This window comes from Sciurus carolinensis, chromosome 1 (assembly GCF_902686445.1).
Source record: "Sciurus carolinensis chromosome 1, mSciCar1.2, whole genome shotgun sequence".
In the NCBI taxonomy this organism is placed as follows: domain Eukaryota; kingdom Metazoa; phylum Chordata; class Mammalia; order Rodentia; family Sciuridae; genus Sciurus; species Sciurus carolinensis.
The window spans coordinates 179,663,263-179,688,886 of record NC_062213.1 but is presented as its reverse complement, the minus strand read 5'-3'; the positions used below and the strand labels follow the sequence as shown (position 1 = coordinate 179,688,886).

At 45.2% G+C, this 25,624-nt stretch overlaps 1 protein-coding gene across 4 annotated transcripts in view; it reads right to left on the bottom strand.

Annotated features, from left to right (window-relative positions):
• Positions 1 to 2,383: 2,383 nt before the first annotated feature.
• Mycl (MYCL proto-oncogene, bHLH transcription factor) overlaps positions 2,384 to 25,624 on the bottom strand; it is a 37,199-nt gene continuing 13,958 nt past the window's right edge. For 2 of the 4 annotated variants that reach the window (XM_047519279.1, XM_047519287.1), the window contains exons 3-4: positions 7,934 to 8,438; positions 2,384 to 4,950 (exon numbers count right to left, since the gene is read on the bottom strand). In XM_047519279.1, coding sequence (XP_047375235.1) covers positions 4,352 to 4,950; positions 7,934 to 8,429 — 1,095 coding nt within the window. In that variant the 5' untranslated portion in view covers positions 8,430 to 8,438 and the 3' untranslated portion in view covers positions 2,384 to 4,351. Of the gene's footprint in view, positions 4,951 to 7,933; positions 8,439 to 8,808; positions 9,035 to 25,624 lie in introns of those variants that run through there. The other 2 variants (XM_047519273.1, XM_047519297.1) reach the window with 2 other exon arrangements.

The window sequence follows — 25,624 nt, the reverse complement described above, 5'->3', positions numbered from 1 at the left end:
CAAAGATAGAGGTAGGAGTCTGTAAAAATGAGCTAGGAAGGAGCTTAAAATACTTCACATTCCAGAAACACCCTCCCTTCCCCCCAGGAGATGGCTTTATTCCCACTCATTTCTCAGCAGAGTTGACTCAAAAGGAGCAGAAACTTGGAGCCAGGCAGCTGGTACTAGCTGTGTGGGCTTGGACAAATGGTTTAAATATCTGAACTTCAGTTTGCTTCTCTGTGAAATGGGGTTGACACCATTGGTTCACTAGGTTATTTTAAGGATTAAGAAGTGCAAACAACTGGCATCAGTGCCTGTCCCCAAGTCTCAGCCATTTTATCGAATGCCCGTGAATTCTTTGGCGGTCCAGTAAAGGGAGAAAAGTCTTACAAAGTAGTCTCTTGATAAAAGGACTTGGGCTGGGGATGTAGCTCAGTAGTGAACGCTAGCCTGGCATGTTCAAAATGTAAAGTCCTGAGTTCAATCCCCAGTAATGACCAAAAAAGGGGGAAGATAAATGGCCTCAAAAAAGGAGGATAGGGCTGGGGGTGTAACTTAATGATAGCATGCTTTGGACTCATTCCCCAGCACTGAGAAAAAAAAAAAAAAAAAGATAAATTGGGAGTTTTAAGATGTTTTCCATTATTCCAAGTCTATTTTTATAAAACACCCACTTCATTTCTGGGTTTGTGACCTAGGGGTAGTGTGGGGTCAAGTGGAAAGTTTACCTGATAAGAGACTGATCAGCTTGGAATCCAGATTCGACTGATACTTTGAGCAGAAAACTCCCTGGGTATGACAGTGACGATGGCAGATATTGCTTACTTACCAAGTTGTGGTGAGTGGGCCCTTGTAAATATGAGGAAGTAGAGTAGTTTCTTGACCCTAGGACTTAGGGTGAGCAAGACCAACCTGGGTTCCAGCTATAAGGTGGAATTAGTGGAGGCCGAGAGGCCTCTCATGTAATGCTGGTTGCCTTTCCAAACAGCAACTTTTTTCCCCACTTTCCCAGAGGAGGCCTCTTTGGAGCAAGACTATCTAACCCTACAACAAAAGCTACATAGTAGCTGGTCATGGAACATTTGCTCTATTTCATCCCAGTAAGTGCCAGGCACAATGACCTCAAAGACAGTTCTAGCAAGCAGTTTAAAGTGATGGAATTCCATGTTCTATACACCCTTTGTTGACCAAGCAAGCTGGTAATTATAATGTAGTGGTTAAGACTTCTGGCTCTGGAGATAAGCAGAGCTGGATTCAAACTCCAACTCACTTGTGACCTTGGTTAGTTTTGTTTACTCCTAGGACCTCAGTTTGCTCATCTGTAGTCCTGGTATTGTTGGTGGGGCACAGTGTGAATGAGTGAGCAGAACACTTAGAAATTAGGCAATGCCTCATGAGGAAAAGCCATAGTTATTTCTCCCATGTAGCTTTTATAGCAAGTTTATGAAAACTATGGGCAGGAAAGAGAGCCTTCATTTTCCTGTCATTAATAAAGGAAGAAAAAAGTCACAATGCAATGAAAATTCTCAGATCTTGAAAAGATCCTGTAAAATGATCATGGCACCACTAAAACAAAAACAGTCCCATTCAAGCACCTTGGAAAGCTGAGGCAGTAGGATTGCAAATTCAAGCTAGCTTGGGCAACTTAGGGAGATCCTGTCTCAAAATAAAAAGGGTCTGAGCTAGCCAGGTGTAGTGGCGCATGCTTGTAATCAGGGCAGCTTGAGGGAGGCTGAGGCAGGAATATGGCAAGTTCAAAGTCAGACTTAGCAATTTAGCAAGGCCCTCAGCAACTTAGTGAGACCGTGTCCCAAAATCAAAAATCAAAAGGGTTGGAGATGTAGCTTAGTGGTTAAGTACCCGCCCCTAAGTTCAATCCCCAGGACCAAAACTAAACAAACAAAAAAGGGCCTGAGATACAGCTCAGTGGTAGAACAAAGCCCTATCATGTGCAAGGCCCTGGGTTCAATCCCCAGTACCAGAGAAAAGTAAAAACATAAAGAATATAAGGCTTTATAGTTCAGAAAGCAGTTTGAAATCTACTTCATTTAAATCTACAAAAACTATGTGAAATAGCATTTATTCCCATTTCACAGTTAAAGAAACTAGAACTCAGAAAGGCAGAGCTAAGAGGTCACAGTAGTGGTGGAGCTGGGATTTCAAGCCTTCTAAAGTACAAATTCAGCACTCTTTACAATTCACAAGAGAATTTCGTTTTCACCAAGTACTGAGCCTACATTGTTTAGACATGTCTGAAATGGCATTTTAGGAACCCAGAGTGGAATGACCAGGTTAGCAACATGGTTAGAGAAATGCAGCCATCTGGATCACTTGTGGCTACCCTGAAATAGCTTTTCTTGGTTCAGGAGGACTGGCATTGCATAAGCTGCCACAACTCTGACATATTTGAGAAATCTTTTATTAGAAGATGTCCCAGAAGGCAACAGTTTAAAATCAGGCAATCAGTAATCACAACTAAATACAAAATTTCAGGTAAACTTGCCTTTCAAAATAAAATCGGACCCTTGCAACAGAATTGCCCAGGAGGTTTTTGTTTGTTTGTTTGTTTTTTCCTTGTACAAAAACAGTTAACACCACTTTGCAAAATGCATACAAAAATACAGTATAAAAAAAAAAGACTCACCCCAGCATAATACCCAGCAGCAGCTTATAAAACACAAGCTATTAAGGTGAGACATCAGTAACTACTCCCCACCTGTCCTCCCAAGACAATTCCAGAAGTCAGTTGGCTCCTGAAAATCCAGCTCCAGAAGGTAGAGTGGCTAGTTCCAAGACATCCACTGGGGTTCTGAGGCCAGGAAGCAAACTCAGAAAGAAATCAATGTGGACAGTAGGTTTAGAAGTAGCAGCTGGTTTTACAGAGCCTCAAATCGTGCTTTCCTTTCCCCTTCCCCCACTTCTAAACCCAGAGCCAAAAGGCACCTGCTGTCCTGGGCAGCAGAGGGGCTGGTCCTTCTTCTAGGACAGGCTTAGGGCTTCCTGTGCTTGCCCACATGACACCTGCTGGGTTGGGTGACTTTCCCAGATTGGAGGCTGCACCTGGATTTCACTTGGAGCTACAGAGTCCAGCTGGGGCAAAATCCATCATGGTTGGCTAAACAGAGCTCCTACAGACGCTTTTAAGACCCACCAGGAAGTAAGTCCACCTTCTGGAGCACTGGATGAGTCCCAATGGCTCGCCTCAGAACCTTGGTAAGGCCCAGATTCTGGGAAAAAGATCTGATTCATGTCAGACTGGCAGAGAACCAGGCTGGTGGCTACAGAGCCAGCCAGCTCCTTGGAGTTGCATGAGAAGGACAGGTTTGCACGGTTCCAGTAGAACTTCAAACGGAGTCAAGGATTGAGATGAGAGGCATGTAGGAAGAGGAAGAGTTACAGAGTGCTTCCTTCTGAGGTGCCTTATACCTGCCTTGAGAAAAGTTCCCAAGATGGGCCTCAAATGCCCCTTGGAAAACACCTGGGCAGGGCACAAGTTCATGAGCCAGGACTCCAAGCCTTCCCCAGGCTCCAAGCCAGGATTCATTTTCCTGTTTCTTAGGGGAAATATTCCTGACCTATGGGAAAGGGCACTGTAGAGCCCATTGCATAACAAAGGCAGAATGAGCTAAAAAAGTTCCTTAAGTAAGGACAAAAAGGTCCCTCCCTCAGAGGAGAGGGACCACAGGGCTCTAAGACAAAGAATCTGAGGCTAAGCTCTTTAAATGTTCTCAAGGTCGCAGCATTCAGAGTAGGGAGACGGGTATCACCTAACATCATAATATATACTAAACATCTGCACTCCTCAGGTACTGTAAAGTGTCTGACAGTGAGGTAATGGTCCATGTTGTTCAAGTCTGTGAGCTTGCCTTCACCCAAGACAGCTCGTGTGTCTCCTGGAAAAAGGAGCCTCAGGGAGAGCATCCAGGCCCAGCTGTCCTTGCATCACCCCCAGAGACACCAGTGGTAGCATCCTTTCCTAGCCTAAAGCTCCTGCAGAGTGTGCGATTTCATGCAGGCTGGACCACTCCCCCCCCCCCACATCCACCACCTGTTGCATAGCATCTGTCAGCCTTTTCTTCTGAGCTAGTGAGCTAGGCAGACCCCAAGGCTCCTCAGTCAGCTGCCTGCTGAGAAGCCAAAGGCGCCAGAGAGGACACAGCACTCCCATGAGTCAGGGAAGAGGGAGAGCTGGGTTTCAAAGTTTCCAAGAATGCAAGCCCTTATTGTGTGTGCACTGGCTGCAATGCATTCTGGGATCTACTGTTCAGACTATCCCACCGTAACCAAAATGTGCAAATTACTAAAGGGCAAAGGGAGGTTAAAAAATAAACTGTCTTTGTAAGACAGAAGAGTCAGGCTTTTTGGTCATTTAGTAGCCACTGAGGTACGCGATTCTTTTCTGCAGTTGCTGCTGCCGGCACCGGAGCTGCCTTTTCTCTGTAGCCATCCTCTTCTCAGCCCCTACCAGCGCTTGCAAGTATTCCAAGGCCTTGCTCAGGATCACTACTTTGGGGGCCTTAGAGCAGCTGGCCAGAGTGGGTACCTGGTCCCTCAGAGCTAAGAACCGGGAGCGAAGATCATTCCGCCTTTTGCGCTCTAAGAAATTATGGTTCTTCCTCTTGGTCACATCCTCAGTATCAGAACTGACAGGTTTGAGGTGGCAGGACTGGGGAGTCTCACTTTCCACAGGGTGGGGGCTCACAATCTCTTCATCCTCCTCATCTTCCTTCTCCTCAGGGGCTTCTCTCTCCAGAGTCTCTTCTTGGGGACCCCTCTCTGGAGCCTCTTCTTGGGAGCAATTTTCTGGAGGAAAACGGGCAGCATAGTTGTGCTGTTGCTGATGGATAGAGATGTGGAAGTGTTTCATGCAGGGATCCAGGGGATCTGCTCGCACAGTGATGGTGACCGGCTTCCGTATGCCCAGAGACTGTCTCTTCTCCACCGTCACAACGTCGATTTCTTCACTCTCTGTCCAAGAGGAGAGATCAAGAAGAAGGAAAAAAAACAAAAAACAAAAAACACATCCCATGAGAAACATACATAGGTCCTACAGCTTTAGCTATGTTGGGACTTAGGAAGATAGAAGACATTTTCCCAATTTAGTTATCTACAAATTGAAGTTAGGAGAAAGCCAGCTGATTCATGGGGTAAGGGCAGAGTGAAGGAAAAGAGGGGAAATAGGCAAGAAGGAAAATATTCTCCAATTTCCTTTTGCACAGCAAGGCTTAGATAAGAACAAAAGGCAGACCCAAGCCAACAGCCCCCAGTCTGCAAAGGCTCTCCCTTCCCCCACTGAGGGGATGGAGAGAAAGAGCTACCGGCCTGGGACAAAGTTTAGCTATAAAGATCTTCCCCAGTCAGGCTCTTTCATGCCCCATCAGAATTGTAAATGAGGGGTCTGTGGGCAGAGCTGCCCTTTGTTCCTGCCCAGCACAGCCTGCACTTGGGAATTGTTACTTTTCACAAGTTATAAATCCTATTATTCCCCCACCTCTCTATTCTGCCATCTTTTCAGTTGAAGATTCAGAGAGTGAGAGCAACAACCATCCCTCCTCACCCACTGAGGGGAGGGAAAGGTTTTCCCTTAGGAGCATTTTGCTCCTGGGTTCAATGGGTTTCTAAAGTCATCCATCATTTATAGGTCCCCCACCCGACTATCTTTCCTGGACCAGAAGAGAGTTGGAAACATAATCGCAGGTCCGGGAAAGCTGCAGGAACTTCACAAAGGTACAAGCGACCATTTCCAAGCAACCTGTACCAGAGGGAGAGAATGAGCAGCAGCAGAATGACCCAGATACCCAGACAAAATACCAGGTATCTGGAGACACTTCGACGTATCCTTACCATTCCCTGGCTAGAAGGTCTGTAGATTAACCCAACAGGGGGAGAGACAATTGGGGAAAAACCCTCCAGCTCTCTACATTTTGCAGCCCCCACACAGAAGGCCACCTTAATGCATTCCCACCCGACAACAGAAGAGCTCCGTTCTCAGCCTCTTTTGCATATCAGGAAGCTTGAGCCCCTTTGTCAGGAAGGCTTCCATTGTGTGGACAATCGCATTATTTCTCCATTAATAAAACCTGACCATTCAGCCTTCCTGGCCCCAAAGACTGTGATTGGCTGGCTGAGCTGTGTTTGGAATGCTGTTTTACCCGGCCCCTAACTTCTATTGGCTGGATTCTGCCGTCAATCACACTCCCCGCCCCCCCTTATTGTTTGCAATCTGTTGCATTTTGTTCTAGGCCATGTGGCCTGAGAGTGAAGCAGGAGCCCACAAACAGGTTCAGGTTAAAGGGCAGGTCAGAAAATGATTTAAGAGGCTTCCCTACATCCCAAACTTCAATTTTCAGTGTCAAACCTCATGGCTGGGATGGCTCTAAGAAAGAAAAAATTTAAGACACTATCCTCCTTTTCAGAGAGTAGCATCTTATTCTACCCAGTAAAAACCCTCAGTAGGACAATCAAATACAACCCTCTTGTCTGCAAAGGGGGAAACAGGTCCAGATCACCAAGTTCACATATCACCTTTGTAATGTTCTGGATCTTGAAATTAGCCTTCAAAAACAATGCTCTTTCCACTTTACCACTCCACCAGCCTTTATAGCGATACATCTTTATTGATCTCAAGTTCTCATTCCAGACATTAAAGAAACAAGCTCTTGGGTGTAGCAAAAAGCAGATTAAAAATGACCTAACTCAGTGGATCCAAAACAGTGATCTTTGGGAGGGAGGCAAGGGGGAAAAAGCAACTTAATTTTTCTTGTTAACTTCATTTTCTTCCTTAAGGGTATGACAGTTTCCATGCCCTATTCCCTAATTCCCTCTCAATGTTCACATAAAAGTTATGCTTAAAAGCTACAGTGAGTTTTCTCTGTTTTGATTTATGTAGGCGTGTAGGCTAGCCTTGGTCTACACTCTACAAGAGCATCCTTTCTGCTATTTCTCATGGATACAAGGGTCTAAGAGGTTGGGATAAGAATGTAATCTAGTGGCACCGGATGCTCCAGTCTGCCCTCATCAAAGTTTGCACTTGTATCAAAGATGGGGGAGGAGGGACTGGAGCTCTAGGCCATGATCCCAGTACAAAGCCCAGAGGGTTGGCACAAGTAGGGCCAGTGAACATTTATTGAATACAAGGGAGTAGCTGAAGCCCAGAGGTATCTTCAGAGGGAGCTAGAACACCTTTCTATCTTAGGCCAAAGCAGCAGGCACAGTGTAAACCTTCTCAGATAAGTGCCCACCAAGACTCTCTAATCATCAAGGAAGTGATGTCTGACTGGGATGAAGGGTTAGGAAAAGAAGTTGGCTGGATGGCAGGAAGCTGGGCCTCATTTCTAGTGATTTCCTATCTCTGAGCCTCATTTTTTCCATCTCTTAACAGGGAACCTTCATTTCTCCGGTCTGTCTCATGGAGTGATGATGAAAATGCACAACTGGTAAGGAGCTGGAGGCGCAAGGAAAGAGTATTATTGGCATTTTAAAGTAAAGCAGGCAGGAGACCTAGGTTTTTAAGAATGAAGGCTCTGCTTTGCACAAAAAGCTCCTCAGTTTCTTCTCTCCCAAGGGGAGTGTGAGTTTCCCAGGGAAATAGGCGGCAACAAAAAGATTCAAGCTTGGAGTGACTCTTAAAGGACCCCTTCCAACCTCCCAAGGACAGAAATCCCCTACAGTCCAACCGGAGTATTGTCCTCTCTAAGCGCCAATCCTCACTATGTCTCCCTTGTCCCCCGGGGCTCCAATCATCATCGAAGGGACGCTGGCTCCCTCCCCACTTCTCCAAACTGTTTACCAACACACCCACGTGCCAGACAGACACTGCTGGGGGCTACACCGGCAGCTTCAGGCAGAAAAGGGGGAGGCGACAGAGAATGATTGAGTGCCTGACCTTAGCTGTAGAGCTTTGGTCACCCATGGGAAGCCCCCCTCTTAGATGACCCCGGGAGGTCCTTACCGGAGTCGCTTGGGCTCTCGGACCCGGAGCAGGCCTGGGTCTTGGGTTCGCCCAGCTGACAGGGGGTGGCGGGCGCCGGGTTGCCGGCTTCAAGGCTGGGAGTGCAGTCCGGGGTGGCGGGCGCCTTGGGCGGGTTCCCCCGGGGCGCGCCAGGGGTGAGCCGGTCGCTCACTGCTCTTTCCAGCCTTTCCCGGGCAGAGAAGCCGCTCCACATGCAGTCACGGCGGATGATGGAAGCGTAGTTCCGCCCCCAAGCTTTCGAGTGACCCCGAGATTCTGCCTCGTCCCCGGCTCCCCCTCCCGGCCACGGCTCCGGGGGGCCAATCCCAGGGGCTGGGTCGCCGGCGCCGGGACCGGAGCCCCAGGGCGGCGACGTGGGGGGCGACGGCACTAGCTCGAATTTCTTCCAGATGTCCTCGCTGGGCGCCGTGGAGCGGTAGAAATCCTCCCCGCAGTCATAGTCGTAGAAATAGTGCTGGTACGAGTCGAAGTCCATGTCCGCTCCCTGTGGGAGGGAAGGAGGGGCGTGCTGACTGAGGTGCCGGCGGAGGGAAGAGGCAACCCGGGTCCCTCAGCACAGGCGGCTCCGGGGCTCTCGTCCTTCCCCAACCCCACCGACTTGCAGCCCGCCCGCGCCCTGCCCTCGCTTCCCGGGAAGCCTGGCCCTGGGTCAGAGTGCCCAGAGGAGACGATCACAACGCCGCGGACCAAGCTACAGGGAGCGAGTTCAAAGCAAACTTTGCCAGCACCGCCCGGAGCGTAGCTCTCAGGGCCCGGCCAGGTCGGGCGGGGGCGCGCTGTGTCCAGAAGACAGCCTGCAGCCTGTCCGCGCCCCCCAGGATCTGCGCCCGTGACGGGGCCACCCGCAGCCTCACCTCGCTCCCTCTGCCCGCCACCTGGAGCGGACCGGCTCCCCGCCGGCTCGGGGCAGCCCGGCAGCCCGCACACACACACATGCGCGCCACCGAGCGCGCGGCCCGCACTCACAAGCGCGTCCCCCGCGCGCGCGTTCCCTGCCTCGCCTGCGCCCGGCGGCCTGGACGCTCCCGGGATTGGCGCGGGAGCGCGAGCTACAGGCGCATTGTTTCCCGGCTGCCTTATATCTCGTAGCACGCTTGGGGCTCCGGGACCCGGAGGTGGGTCCTAAGGGACAAGCTCCGCCCCCGATCCGCCCCTCTCCCGCCAGTCGACAGGTGGGGACGTCCCCACCTCCTGGCTGCCCTCCCCGGCTCTATTCTATTCCTTTAGCCTCCAAATCAATTGCTCGCTGGGGAGAGCAGAGCTCGCTGGAGGCGAGATGATGCAGCCCCGCGGTCGCCTGGCAGAGGAGCGACTCCTTAGAAAGACGCTCGCGGATCCCGGCAGGCGGAATAAGCCGCTCTGCCGGCCTCTTCGGGCTAGGAATAAGGCTACTTCCAGCCCCACCCCACTAGCCTTTTTCCCCGGGCGCACCCTGCTGGGTTCAGGTGCGTCAGACCAGCCGCGGGATGACTGAGGGGATAGCGGGGTGTGGAGCACCGGCAACTGCACTTCGACCACGCCACCTGGCGGCTCGCAGCCCCGAATTGGAGCTTGTTCCGTCGTCAGCTTTATCACCCGTTAGCTCATTTCTTTAGCTCGGTGGCCCAAACCTGGACAGCAGCGAGGGGAAGTGGTGGGGATTCTGGGCTTTGAAGCCTGCAACATAATTTTTTTTGGGGGGTGGAGTACCTATGGAGCTTAACCACTGATCCACATCCCCAGCCCTTTTTTATATTTTATTTAGAGACAGGGCTTCACTCAGTTGCCTAGGGCCTCCCTAGATTGCTGAGGCTGGCCTTGAATTTGCGATCCTCTTGCCTGCTCAGGCTCCGGAGCCCCTGGGATTACAGGGGTGCGCCTCCGCGTCCCGCGGCAACGTAACCTTTCTAAGGTTACAATTTCACCTGTAAAATGAAGGGCTGGTAATACCTCACAGGGTATTTGGGAGGGTTTAAGAAGATACAACACCTAAGGAAGGAAATTGCACCAAGAGGGAGGCTAGCAGCACTGGCTTAACTCCCGCCCCTGGGGGACATTTTTCCCTCTTGGCAACGTCAGGGCTCACATCCCTCCTTTCCCTCAAAAACAAAACAAAACAAACAAAAAACACTCATAGGAGCTTTTCTAGTAGAGGAAATAGGTAATAGAATAGGAAATAGAAATAGAAAATAGAATGTGGCAAGAGATCCCAAGTTGAAAGCCAGCCTTAGTGAGGCCCTAAGCAGTTTAGCAAGACCCTATCTCAAAAAAAAAAAAAAAAAAAAAAAAAAAAAAAAAAAAAAAAATATATATATATATATATATATATATATATATATGAAGGACTGAGGATGTGTTTCAATGGTTAAGCGCCTCAGAGTTCAATTCCCAGTACCAAAAAAAAAATAAAAAATAATGTGTGTGGGGAGAGGTCTGGGAGTCGGAAAACTTTGTTCAAATCCTTGCTTGGCCATTTGCTGTTTAAAGCTTTGCGCCTTTTTCTGGTCAACATGATGAACATATAATTCCTTTGTGTGATGGAGGCATAATCCTTTAGTGTTTGCCATCTTGGTGCACTACCTCCTGAGATTTAAGCCCAGAACAAGTAACTCAGGATAGTACCCAATATACATAGAATTCTTCAACTGGCACTAATGTGGGGTGTCAGCCTGTCCTTGCCTGATGCATGCTCTTGCCTCTCTTTCTTCCCACCTTTGTGGTCCACGAACACCAAACTACTCACGTTGGCATGCCAGCAGGCTGGAGCAGAGAACCTTGAGGTGTGAGTTGATGTATGAGTCAGGAAGAGAAGGCAGGGAAGATTGCACCCTCAGTTTTGGAGTTCTTGGGTCTAAGGTGCATGTGGAACATCCTTAAGGCAGGAACTCTTACTTGCTTTGTAATTCCTGCACCTAGAAGGACTTCTGGCAGATACTTGTGAACTGACTTACTGGTTGACCTAGCCAATCAGATTTTATTGAGTCAGCTTATATGCCCTGCTCTGTGCTAAACTGGAAAGCCCAAAATAAATAAACATACACAGGCGCGCGCGCGCACACACACACACACACACACACACACACACTTACACATATATGTTTTGGATGGACACAATATCTTTATTTTATTTATTGTTATGTGGTGCTGAGGATTGAACCCAGTGCCTCATAGATGCTAGGCAAGCCCTCTACCAGTAAGCTATATACCCAGACCCCAGAAAATGTTTTTAAATTTGATTACAGCCTCAAGGCAGAAGAATTGGGCTGCCTTTCGGTGACTTGCTGTCTGGTTTACAGGTGTTTGGGATGAGTTTGATATCAGTCAGGGTTCTTGGTTACAAAAAAGAGAAACGAACCTTATCTACATTTAAGCAAAAAACTGCTTTATTGGGAGAATTTGTGGTATAGAATTCATGGGAAGCTTGTAATCTCTGGGCCTTCTTTACACTGGAGCCCCTACTTGGCGGTCCCTCTTCATTCTCGTAGATGATATCTAGGGGCAACTAGGATATCTGTGCTAAACTGGAAAGATGCCCTCATCTCAAAAAGTAGGGAAAAAGCAATTTATTTGTCTTCTGAGAATTATGCTTCTTCTTCACTTAGCATACTTTTAATTGTTTGTTTAATTTGTCTTCCTCAGCCATCTGTAAACTCAATGAGGACAGGGACAAATGTCAGTCTTGTTCACTATCATAACCCCAGAGCTTAGAACAGAACCTAGTATATCATGCATGGGTGTTTAGTAAATGTGTTGCCTATTTGACTAAACACAAACCTGTAACGCTTTAGCACAGAGATGTGCCAGTTTGCCTGGTAGAGACAATAACTCTCTGGTCCAGTCTAGACAATAGCCTGATTAAAGGTATTAATGTAGTGCCAGGCACAGCGGCATGTGTCTATAATCCTAGCTACTTGGGGGACTGAGGAGACTTGAGCCCAGGAGTTGGAGGCTAGCCTAAGCAATATAGATCACCCCATCTCAAAAAAAAAAAAAAAAAAAGTATTAATATAACTAAAGAAAGTGCCAGTCAGGAGGGAGTGGGCAACCAGGGAAGCCAGAGATCAGGGAGAGTTGCTAAGGTAATCACCAGCAATTTCCATCATAGCACTCTCTGGGGACAAAAAAAATGCTGGTCTAGGAAGAGGGGAGATGGAGGCATCATTCTTTGAAGCCATCCAGTTCATCCCCCACTTCACTCATGTTCTGGATCACCAAGCAACCCTTCTGATAAACCATTCTGTTCCCCATGTAGATCCGCCCACAGGGAGTGAATGCACTCAGCAGTGAACAGGAAGATCCAGTCTGCTTCAAAGCTCTACTTCCCCTTATAAATTAATGAATTGGCATCTGATTTGAAATATCAGTCTCATGAGCCTGGTTAATGTGTGTCTGTTCCATAGAGATGCTGCTGCTTTTAGGACTAACAACTGTGGTTTCTGAGCTCATGTCTGGACCCAGAATGGTGATAAATTCACCAAGGTAACAAATGCTACCCTAGGGATATCCAATTTAACTGAAATTTTTGAAATTTCCTTTATTTTTCTTAAAACTTTTTTTTTTTGTCCTTTGAAGCATTTTATTTGTATTATCTATTGTATCACTGGAAAAAGAATCCCAGGATTTTCCCTCCTGTATGTTTTTGTTTTGTTTCTTTGTGGTCTGTGATGCCAGCTGAGGTTTTCAGTATAATGAAACCCAACTGACAGGAGGGAGCAGATTCTTCTGCCATTTTTCAAGATCTTTGTACATCAAATCTAGGGATGGTCCTTCCACACTTGTTTAGCCTGCCTGTGAAGCTCATAACAATATCCCCAGCTCCACAGTCATCAATAATTTAAATTAGCAATGTATCTTTGCTTCTTCATCACAATCAGAAACTGGATGATGACTTGGGAGCACAATCTAATATGAACCTGGCATTTTCCTGGCATAAAGGGGCACACCTATAATCCGAGCCACTTGGGAGGCTGAGGTAGGAGGATCACAAGTTTGAGGCCTACATAGGCAATTTGTCAAGACTCTGACTCAAAAAATAAAAAGGGCCAGGAATATAGCTCAGTGGTAGAGTACCCTTGGGTTTAATTCCTAAGGCAAACAAAACAAAACAAAAATCAACCAAACCCTGACATTTGCCTCTTTTTCACAACATTTTGAATATTCTAGGACATTCATGTGCACCATTATGGCAGCATGGAAAGATGGCAGAGAAGGAAGACCTAAATGTATCTTTAATCTTTTTTTTTTTTTTTTTCCCAGTGATGGGAATTGAAACTCAAGGTCTCGTACATGCTAGGCAAGCAATCTACCACAAATTTACATTCCCAAACCCCTAAAACATATTTTTAATCACAATAATACATGTGCATAGTTTTTTAGAATATCAACTAGGCACATGACAATGTTAAAAAAAAACTCAGTCTTCTGCCCTGCCTTTGCCACTTCTGAGTCCTGTTCCTAAAAACTGTTTGTTTGTTTTTTCTTCCTAATACTTTTGAGCAATGCAGATAATGTTTTGTTTTGTTTTCCTGGCTTTTAAATTTCTATTAATATCCTATAACAAAAGAAGATATTTCTTATACTTCCCTTCCCTCCCTCCACACTTGGTCTCCTCTTACTCTTCCAGTAGTTCAATTTTTACTTTTTTTCTTTCTTTTCTCTTTTTTAATACTAGGGACTGAACTCAGGAACACTTTGCCATTTAGCTACATCCCCTGCTCTTTTTATTTTGGAACAGGATCTACCTAAGTTGCTTAGGGCCTCACTAATTAATTTTTAAATGAATATTTATTCACTGCTTACAGCATTTTGACTATTCAAGTATACTCTGACTACATTTCCTTCCTTATTATTTTTTTTTTTTAATGGTATCAGGGATTGAACCCAGAGATGCTTAACCACATCTCCAGCCCTTTTTTATAATATTGTAGTTAGAGACAGGGTCTCACTGAGTTGCTCAGGGCGGGCCTCCCTAAATTTCTGAGGCTGGCTTTGAACTTGTGATCCTCCTGCTTCAGCCTCCCAAGGAGCTGGAATTACAGGTGTGGACCACCGTGCCGTGCCTGGCCCTTACTTACACATTTTCTTTTCTTTTCTTTTTTCGGTGCTGGGGATTGAACCCAGGGCCTTGTGCTTGCAAGACAAGAACTCTACCAACTGAGCTATATCCCAACCCTACTTATACATTTTTATCAGAGTTAAATTGTCTCATTTTTCTTTTGCTTTGTATCTATTATAAGTTTAACCTATGCATCCCATCAGAGCTACAGGGAGCAATTCATATGGTAAAACAGATCAGGTAATTAATCTACCAGTTACATTTTTTTTTCTTGGAATCATTCCTCTTGGAACATTTTGTCTTCCTGCTCCAATTTGAACTTATTGGTCTGTTGCCTGCTTCACAATTGTCATCTTGCCACTTCCCTTCAACATGATTCTGGAAATTCCCTCAGCTTCTCTTTTTGTGTTGGATTCCCTTTTTTCTGTAGTTCATCTTTTTCTCTTTTTTGATTCACTTACCTACTTTGGTGGTGCACATTCTCTACATCTGCCTGAGAAAAGGTGCTTGGAAAGTAAAATATTTGAAATTGCATTTTCGAAATTGTCTTTATTGCACCCTCACCTTTGGTTGATAGTTTGGCTGGGTGTAGAATACTAGATTAGAAATTATTTCCCCTAAGAATTTTATAAGTATTGCTGTTCTTTTTCCTAGCAACCAGTTATTATTGAAAAGACTGACATCATTTGATCTACAAACCTTTGTATATGACCTGTTTTTCTCTCCAGAAGCCTTTAGGATATATTCTTTGTCCTTGGAGTTCTGAATTTTTTCAATGATGTGCTTTGGTGTGGATCTGTTATAATAAAGAATTTGACTGGTCTTTGTCTCCAGTTCCTAGAAAATAGCCTCTAAATCTTTGGAATTTCCCCAAGTATCAGGAGTGTCTTCATTATTCATGGTGGCCTCTCTGATGGATTATGCTAATAAAGTGTCTCAAGGTAGACCCATAGATAGTTTGAGATGACTCCTCATGGGGGCTATCTGTGCTAGAAGACCTATAATTTGACTAGCAGACTGTGGCTTTGTGCCATGTGATATCGTATGACCTCTGAGCAGGGTGCTGGACACTGAGTTCAATCATGTAGACAATGATTGAATCAATCATGTTTATGTAAGGAGTACAATGAAAACTCTGGACACTGATGCTCTGTTGAGCTTTCCTGGATAGTAATATTTTGTATTGCACATCAGTATGCAAGAAGGAAGATTTCATGGGAAGAAAATACTGAAAGCTTTGCATTTCAGATGCTCTAAGACCTTGCCGTATGTGTCTCTTTTGGGGGTTCATTCTGATTTGTATTGTTTTTGCTGAAATGAAATGGTAACCACTTTCCTGAGGGTATAGTACTTGCCTGATTTTTGGGAGGTGTTCTAGGGAATTATTGAAACTGAGGGGGTAGTGGGAAGTCCTAAACTGGTCAGAAATATAGGTGACCTGGGAAACCCTGAGCTTGTAGCTGGTGTCTGAGTAAGGATGAGATAGGATAGAAAGAAATTAAAAATAGGAAGAAAGGAGACAAAAGGGAAGACAAGGAAAATATAACTTTCATCTAAAGCCTTGTGTTAAAGTTCCAGATACTTTTTCTTCCCAAGCTAGTTTCTGTCTCTAGACTTGTCAGTCCTCAACTCAGTTCTTCTCCCAGACCTGTCACTCCCAAATTTATGGGAAATCTACAAATCTTCACTCATAATTTTAGTGTTACTGGAAATTCACTCACTTATGATAATTAACCTTGTGCAGTGTTAATTAACCTATGAAATAAATAGATTAAGCAAAGACATATATTTTAAGAAATCTATTGATCTAGGGTACTTTCCAATGTGATCAGATACTGGAGACCATGTCAATCTAATGATCCTGAAAAATGCCAGACCACCATAAATCATCTTGTGACCACCAGATCGACATCATTCCCATATACTTTCCCATGCTACCCCTCACCAGGTTCCCTTTAAAAGAAGAAACCGAGGACCCCAAAAGCGCATCTCACACTTGAGATGGATGGCCCGTATTCGCCCTTGAATTTGTCTTTGCTTTCCTAAATAAATCTCTATGCCTCTCACTGACTCATCCTTAAGTTCATTTCTGCAACTTCATTTGTCCTGAATTGAGGTTCCCCTCTCCAGGAACTCCTTGGACCTCCTCCTCCAGTGACAAGGGCAGCCTTACGAAAACTGTGCCATTAGGTTAAATTCCACTTAACTCCCGATAGTCTCAGAATTGCATTGCATCATCTTTTTGCATTCTTTGCCTTAAGCCTTTAATTCTGGAAATCCATTTACTCTACAACTATTTCTTTGAAAATTTCCCCAGCCCTTTCATTCCCACCCTTTCTTTCTGAAACTCCTGCTAATCTTTTTTGTTTGTTTGTTTCTTATTTCATCTGTACCTGTGTATTTTGTTAGACTTTCTGGAAGAATTTCTCAACTTCCAATCCTATTGCCTTAACATTTTTTTGATTATTATATATTTTTTAGTATTTAGAACTTTTGTTGTTGTTGATGTTCCCTATTTATAGCCTCTGTTTTTTCTATGAACATAATTGTTTGCCTTTTTTCCCTCTGAGGCTATTAATAGTGTCTATGTTAATTATAATTTTTTTTCTTTGTACTAGGGACTTAACCCAGGGGCTTTATCACTGAGCTACATCCGCAGCCCTTTTAATTTTTTATCTTGAGACAGGGTCTCACTAAGTTGTTGAACTTTCGATCCTCTTGCCTCAGCCTCCCCAGTCACTGGGAATACAGGTATGTGCCATGGCACCCAGCTTTTGAAAGTTTTCCTTGCTCCCTTTTTTCTTTGTTTCCACTGAATTCTCCCCCTTTTGTTTGGCACTGTGGTTTTTGTTAGAGGCCTTCATGGAAAGTGGGATGATCCTTACTGTCTGTTTTTGGTTATATTAAAGATTAAGGCATTAAAAACTGAGTAGGGTGCCGTAAGGCACACCTATAATCCCAGCACCTCAGGAGGCTGAGTCAGGATAAGGACAAGTTCCAGGCCAGACTGCCTCAAAATAAAAAAGAAAAAGGATTGGGGATGTAGCTCAGTGGTAGAGAGTCCCTGGGTTCTGTCCCTAGTACTGGGAGTGTGTGTGTGTGTGGGGGGGGGGGTGTTAGGGGACTAGCTAACTGAAAGCTCTATTTGCTTGTGTTTGGGATGCAGGGTGTTGATTATTGAACTTCACTAAAGGGCTATTAGGCAGGTACCTGGCAGTTTCACCAGGGACTCTTGCCTGCATGTCTTTCAATTTTCCTTTAGAGATGTCCTCTACCCTACCAGGGCAAGGTTATAAGCCTGGTTGCCAGTCTTCTGGGAACCAGGAGGGGAAAGAGGATGAGGGGATCTTATAGTTCAGCAAATCCCCCTGAGCTCAGTACAGTCTGTCACTCCTATTCTCAGCTGTGCCTAGTGTTTCCAAATCCAGAGCCTCTCAATTCAAACTGTCTCCAGCCAGGTTGGTAGAGGCCAGTCACCTGGCTACAAAGGTCAAGGGGGGAGATTTAGGAATCGAACTCCTTATACTTCAATTCTGCTCCTTTTGGACCCTTCCTACAGACCTCCCTTCAGAAGTCTTTGATGCCTGTTCTGAGCTGTTCTTGGGTTCAGATGCACTAATGGACTTGCTTCTTGTTGACACTTTTCTCTTCTTCTCACCATTCCTACCATAAGTAGTTACAATTTCTTCTTTCTCTGGCCTTTTGCTAAATCAGCTAGTTCCTTATCTGTCTGCTTTCCAGCTTGGCAAGCTTTGTGGACCTCTCTCAGATGCTGTTATTTTCTCTTTTTTCTCTTTTTAAGTTGAGGAAAAATTTTTTTAAAAAATTTCTTTTTTTTTTTTTTGAGAGAGGGTCTTGCTATGTTGTCCAGGCTAGACTTGAACTCAGGGCTCAAGTGATCCTCCTGACTTAGCATACTAAGAAGCTGGGGCTATAGGCATGCACCACTGTGACTGGCTTGACCCTATTTAAAAATTGAGGTAAAATTCATGTGATGTATCATTCACCCTTATAACCATTTAAAGGGCAATTCAGTATATAAGGTTAAGCACTGTCACTACTATAAATACAGAACATTTTCATCACTCCAAAAAAGAAACCCCGTACCCTGGTGACTACTTATTTCTGTCTCTCTGTCTCATAGATTTTTCGATTCTGGATATTTTATATAAAGAAATATCCAGGACTGGGGAGATAGCTCAGTTGGTAGAGTGCTTGCTTCAGAAGCACAAGGCCCTGGGTTTAATACCCAGTACTGCAAAAAAAAAAAAAAAAATTTCCCCCTTAATTTATTTGCTGTTTTTTGAGTGGAATTCCATGTTTAGCGTGATTCAGTATGTCATTCCTTTTATGGATGAATAATATTCACTGTATGGATTTGTCACATATTGTTTATCCATTCATCAACCAGTTGACATTGGAATTTTTCCCATGTTTTTGGCTATTATGAATAATGCTGATGCCAACATTAGTCTATATAAAGTTTTTTGAGGAGGGAGGTGTTGAGAATTGACCCAGGGCCTTGCATGCCACCACTCCCAGACCCTAGTGTACAAGTTTTATTTGAATATATGTCTTCAGTTCTCTTGTGTATGTACATAGTAGTGGAATTTCTGGGTCATACTGCAACTGTTTTTCACAGTGGCTGCAACATTTTATATTTCCACCAGAAATGTAGAAAGGTCCCAATTTTTTCACATCCTTGCCAATGTTTGTTATTTTCGGGTTTGTTACTATTATTACTACTACAGCTATCTTTAATTGGTATAAAATCATATCTCATGGTGATTTTGGTTTGCAATTCTCTAACAACTAAGAATGCTGAACATTTTTTTGGTGGTACTAGAGATTGAATCCAGGCCCTCATGTAAGCTAGGCAAGTACTCTACTGCTAAACTACATCTCCAACCCATTAAATATCTTTTCATGTATGTATTGACTATAAACATATCTTCTTTGGAGAAATGACTGTTCAAATACTTTGCTCATTTTTAAATTGAGCTTTTTGTTATTGAGTCATAAGATTTCATTATAGTCTGGATACTAGACCCTTATATTTTCTCCCATTCTTTGAATTGTCTTTTCACTTTATTATTAGTGTCCTTGGATATGCAAAAGGTTTTAATTTCAGTGAAATCCAATTTATCTATTTTTGAAAATTCATCTGTATTTATTACTCTTTAAAGCACAAAGTGACTTGGGTACTACATCTCCATTCACAAGCTTGGCTGAGTTAGTTTTCAAATGGCTTTATAACACACCTATTTTTTTTTCTTCATTGCTTGTGAGTTTCAGTGTCATATCTAAGTAAACAATCCATTGCTATATCTAAGGTCATATGTTTTCTTCTAAGAATTTTATAGGTTCAGCTCTTATATTTAGGTCTTCAATCCATTTGAATTAATTTTCATTATGGTATGAGGTATTGGCCCAACTTCTATTTCTTTTTTTTTTCTTTTCTCTTTTTTGGTGCTGGGGATTGAACCCGGGGCCTTGTGTGTGCACGCTACCAACTGAGGTATATCCCCAGCCCCTCTATTTCTTTTTGTTCATGTGAGTTTAAACTCCTCCCCCCCAAGTATTGGGCCTTACACACACTAAATAAGTGTTCTACCACTGGGTTACATCCTCAGTGAGTTTTATAATTTTATTTTGAGACAGGGTCTCACTAAGTTATCCAGGCTGGTCTTGAATTTGCATCCTCCTGCCTCAACCACCAGAATATTGTGTGCCACCTCACCCAGCTTGAACTTTTTTCCCCCTTAATTTATTTGCTGTTTTTTGAGTGGAATTTCAGGAATGAGTGGAGATCAATCCTCATATTTAGGCAGAAATCTGTCCTTTCTTTCAAACTGCCAACAATTCTTACTTTTGTTAGGCAGATTCCTGAGCCAGGTGGTCTGAGAGGGCTTTCTGGAGGAGGGAAATTTGATCTAAACCTTAAAGATGTCTAGGATTCCAGCAGAAGTAAAGACCTGAAGGTGGGAGAGGATGAGAAAGGAGAATTGTGGGTGGGTGGGGGAAGGGCCCTGCAGTCAGCACCAGAAGAATTTAAATAAAGTCTGGTTTCTCATCCCATGTCTGTGGCTCTGTTGCACCTGCTTGGGTTTCACTGCAAAGCAGTTCTTTCCTTGGGTTCTGAGGACTTTGCACCTCCCTCTGCAGTCAACCCAAAGAGGCCAGGCCCAGAGAGAGAAGAGCAACTTTCAAAAATAAGAATAGAAAAGTTGAATAGAAAAGTTCCCTGTATGCAAGCTGTATCACATTCAACTGGCTTGTACAGACCCTCAGTTTTCTTACCTGTAAAGTGGTTCAGCCTATCTAGAAGCACTATTGAAGAATTAAACTGTTTGCAATGTGTTCAGTAGAGTGCCTGGCCCAGAGGAGAGTTCCCAAAATGTCAGTAGTTTTTCTTTCTTTCTTTCTTTTTTGTTTTTTTCTCTTTCTTGGGAGATTTAAGGCAAACAGTCTAGTGGAGTTTTTTGTTTGTTTGTTATTGTTCTGGGGATTGAACCCAGGGGCGCCCAACCACTAAGCCACATTCCCATCCCTTTTTTCTATTTTTTATTTAGAGACAAGGTCTCATTAAGTGGCTTAGGGCCTGGCTAAATTGCTGAAGCTGGCTTTGAACTCCTAATCCTCCTGCTTCCACCTCCCAAGTCACTGAGATTACAGGTGTGTGCCACCGTGCCTGGCTCAGTCTAGTAGAGTTCTAACCAAAGCTGAATTCCTGGCTAAGGAGCTAGAACTGAAACTGGAAGCAGTGAATTACAGGAGGTTTGTGAGGAAAGAGTGACACAGATGTACCTGTGCTTTGGAAGAATCATTTCCAGAAGAAAAGAGTCCAGGCGAAATGCAGAAGGGTGTGTCCTGAACCCCATCTGATTTGCTCCATTTTCTCTCCTATGTGCCCAATACATGAATCGCTGCCATCAGCATTTCCCCAGAGGGCTATGAATTGTGTGAGAGCTTAATCCCAACACAAACTGGCTCTTCCAGTTTGCCTTTTTAAAGAGAGACGGATGGGGAAGGGTGGGGAAGGGCTGATGTCACCAGCCTGAGCTGCCATATGGGGGATGAGGTGGGTTTTTTGAGGCGCTTTAGAGATTTTGATAATGAATGAAGCCCAGTGGGGCCTCCTGGCACTGCCCATCACAGACACATAATACCAAGTGCCTAGTGCCTGTGGACAATTTTTTTTTTTTTTTTTTTGTACCAGGGATTGAACCCAGGGATGCTCAACCACTGAACCACATCCCCAACCCTTTTTTGTATTTTAGAGACAGTGTCTCACTGAATTGCTTAGGGTGTCGCTAAATTGCTGAAGCTCGCTTTGTATTTGCGATTCTCCTGCCTCAGCCTTCTGAGCTGGGAGGATTACAGATGTGTGCCACCAAACTCAGTGCCTGAGGACAACTGTGAAACTGTAAGGACTCTTCTTAATAAACTCTTGCCAGGAGTGATGACGAGCACTATCCACTCTGCTCTGAGTGCTGGACTCTGGGCACAGGTAGAGCAAGGGAATCACCTGGAAATGACTTTTTTGTCCACTAGAGGGAAACACAGGCTAGAGAGACTGGGAGCCCAGGAGGCCTGACACTGGAGGAAGCCAAGGAGCTGAGAGTCCCTAGGACTTGAGTGACCTAGGGTTAGTAGAGCTGTCCTGGAGTTAGTTGGCTTTGGTGGGAGCTAGTTGTTGCATTTTTAGGAATCATGTTGTTGACATGATCATTAAAAATTAAGTTATGTAAACTTACACTTAAATTAACTAGATAAAAAACAAAGACTCCAAATTCATTTCCTAATTGTTTTTACTGTATTTTACTATATGTATCTATCTGTTACAGTGGAAGTAACTTAAAGTCATCAGCTTTGATAACTTAAAGTTGGCTATGCATAATATTTACTACATGGAAACCCAGAGATGCTACAAATCAGGGTTCCCTCCCCCCACCCCCATCCCCAGGGTTAAACACTGCCTAGGCCTTTTCCCACATCAGGTGTTGTGCAGAGGGCATGCAATTTTGTTCCAAAAGTCTGACCAGAGACACTCAGAGATTTCCCTGTGGAAGAAGCACCCTGTTTCTGCAGACAGTGGCTATTAGGGGGTCCCACTGCTGGAGCTTGGCTCAGCTCAGGCTTTGTGCCAGCTGCTCCCTCCTCCTGAAATCCTCTTGTGCTTCAGTGCTCAGGCATGCCTTTCTACTTGCCTAGGAAGGAAGTGAGTTTCTAGCTCTTGCAGCACTAGAACATGTTCCCCATCAGAAAGGGAGCTTGCTGGCGCCAGAGAAAACCCCCACCTGGGTCTATATCCCTGGGCCTGGCTCAAATCCTTGGGATGAAATACTGGAGCAGCTACATAGAACACTGCAGAACAAAAAGACATGGAAGCGGGATCTGGGCTGTACCACCTCTTAGTTGTGTGACTCGAGAAAGACACCTAAACAATTTGGAGAAATTGGGAGACTACTACTCATCCTACCTGGTTGATTAAATGAGATGATCCATGCAAAGCTCTCTGCTGTTTCAGTCACCTAAAAAGTATTTCCTGATGTAGAAGCTCTTATCATCTTTGTGGAGGAAGGGGGATACTAAATTAAATCAGTTCCCAGTGTCTGACTACCATAACACTGTGTGTCAAGGAGGGAGATAGAGAATGGGGGTGGAGCGGGGGACCGGGTGGGAAGGACTAGGAGGTAACAACTCCATGAAGGCACAGTTGGAAGAAGTGCCCCAGTCACACAGCCAGGAAGCAGACCCTGGGACTGGACACCAGCCTTCTGGCCAGGATTCTGCTCAAAGTTCCGTGCCCGACAAGGGACGCCTTTTCCCTTACCATCCCCCGCACCTCGGCCTGGAGCCTGGGGGTGGGAGGGCCGGCAGTCGGGTCTGCAGCGCAGGAAGCAGCAGTCCAGGCTGTCCAACAGCCTCAAAGCAGCGGAAGGGAGGGAGCAGCCCGCACCTGCATTGTGCGAGCCCCGCTCCCCGCCGAGCAGCCAAGGACCCCCAGGAGCACGTTCTTGGCTGCGGCGACAGGCCAGGCTGGCGACTCTCAGGCGGGTATTAACTGGACAAGAAGAGCGCTGTACTTTCATTGCCTCGTGCATTCACTCATTCAGGTACCCATCGGTTATTGAGCTGTGGCAGGAGTTAGTGCAGAAAAACATGGTCTCGAGGATCTTCACAATTCGTGGCTCTGTGCAGACTGCAGGGTTGGAATCTTGGCTCCTCTACTTGACTCTCGGTGTAGCGTGTAGCGTGGGCAAATTACTTAACCACTCTGGGCCTCAGCTGGTGAGTGCTGGATTAAATGAGTGGAAGTAGCTCTACTTCTTGGTGGAGTGGTAGATTAAATGAATTTTATGTAAAGCACTTAGAAATATGTCAGCAACTAGTGAGCATTAGTTAAAAGTAGGGTTTTTTAAAAATTATTTTTATTTATTTTTTTAAAAAATATTTTTCTTTTTAGTTATAGATGGACATAATACCTTTATTTTACTTATTCATTTTTATGTGGTGCTGAGGATTGAACCCCGTGCCTCACAAATGCCAGGCAAGCACTCTACCACTGAGTCACAACCCCAGCCCTATTTTTATTTTTGCAAAATTACAAAAGACCATTATAGAAGATAAATTAGAGGGATCCAAAGTTGCAAACTAGAGGCCTGAACAGTGGTTTTAAAAATTCTTCAACATTTAAAAGTCGTGCAGCTTCATCTGAAACTCAGATTTGGGCTTCTTACGAAGATTGAAGATCTGAGAGACTGTTTTATAAGCTGTCATTGGTGTTACACTAGAGGCAGTTTCTTTTTTTTTAATATTGTATTTTCACATGCATTTTGCAAAGTGGTGTTAACTGGTGAAAAAATTCTTGCAATCTCCCTGTTGCAAGGGTCCAAAAGGCAAATTTATTTTAAAAGGCAGATTTTTTTTTTTTTTATTTGACTGGGATTCTTGATTGACTGATTTAAAACGTTGCCGTCTGAGACATCTTCTAACGAAAGATTTCATAAATGTGTCAGAATGGGGCAGCATATGCCACTGGAGTCCCTTGAACCAATAAAAAAAAAATTGTAGGCCTGTAAGTTAGCACAGCCTGGATAGCAGGCTGAGAGAGGAGACAAGGCTGATTTTGGTTTTCTGTCCTGGGAGAATGAGTGGGAGGTGGACCCATTCACTGACCTGAGGGTCCAGAGAAGGGTGTGCTTTAAGGTGTATGGAGTGTGAGAAACTAGGTCACCATGAGGAGGTGGACGACACTCTGGTGCTCAGGAGAGGGACCTGGGCTTTGGGCCCTGGTGCTCACTCATACAAGGGCTTCAGATTCATCATTGGTAAGACATCTGGTGGGATGGGATGGGGTTGGTGGAGTGAGGCAGGGCCTGGGAAGTTGTAAAATCACCCCCTGCAGTGTGTGCAAAGGGCCAGATTTTGCAGTACCTTTTATATTTAAGGGATTATGTTCATGGGGAGTTTGAAGGATGTTAAAGTAGAAGAGGAGGCTGAAACACTACTGGGTCCAGCTCCTCCTCAAGTGGCCTTAGCTTCCATTCTGAAGGACTCCACCTCTCCTCAGTATCTCAGCACAGGTGGACTGAGGAACAGGCAAGGAGGAGGGAATCTGATTGGAGCTTACTGTAGTCAGATAATGGTGAGGTGGGGCAATATCCTAGGCAAGTCAGGACTTCTAAGTGTTCTTCAGTAGCTCTTTCCTGCCCTCCAGGGCCACTTGGTGGGCCCCTAGGGGACTGCTGGGAAGGAAAGCTCAGAGGAAGGGGCCCTCTTGGGCCCCAGTGGCTGGAGAGGGAGCAAACAGGACACCTAGGACATTCTTCTCGGTTGTTGGGAGAATGAAGTTGGGAGGTCTGAGGTGCCCAGGGCTGCCATGCTGACTCCCTCAGACTGCCCCAGGTGGGATACCAGGCTGGCTGCAGGCCAGGTACAGAGTCCTACCCCTGGTGGCCAGGAGGTATTGGGATCATCACTGAGGAAGGCCAGTATCTTGGCTTGGGAGCTAGAGATCTGGCACATTGACTTGTTATATGCCAGCCCTCATATGTATTTTGTCTTATTCTCATGGAAATCCTATGAGAACAACACAATTTCCTCTATTCTAAAGAAGAAGAAACGGGCTCAGAAAGCAGAAGGCACATAAGGATTCATAAATGGTAAGAAGCAGAGTTGGGAGGACAAGTCTGGAGCTCTGGCTCTGTCCTTTAGGTTTCTCCTGAGGTGGCCCCATTTTGGCAATGGCCTCTCAGCCTGCCTGACACTACCCCAGGTATCTTACTATCTTTTACCCTCTCCTTTACATTCCACCTCCCAACAGTCACCAAATCATGTCAGTCCTATCCCTTGCACCTGACCCCTTCCCTCCTTGCTTGGGTCACTCTCCCTTTGTGCTTTCTGCCCTGGCTATGACATCAGCCTCCGCTCTGGTTTCCCCACCCCCAGTTCCTACTCCACATCAGCAGCCAGAGGGCTCTTGTACAACACAAGTCTGATCGCGTCACTGTCCTCTTACCTCCTGTCAATGATATCCCCTTGCCTTCAGGATAAAGTTCAATTCCTGAGCAGGTCACCAAATTCTGTGGGTTCTCATGGCCAACCTCAGCAGCTCATGCCCACTGCCCTGC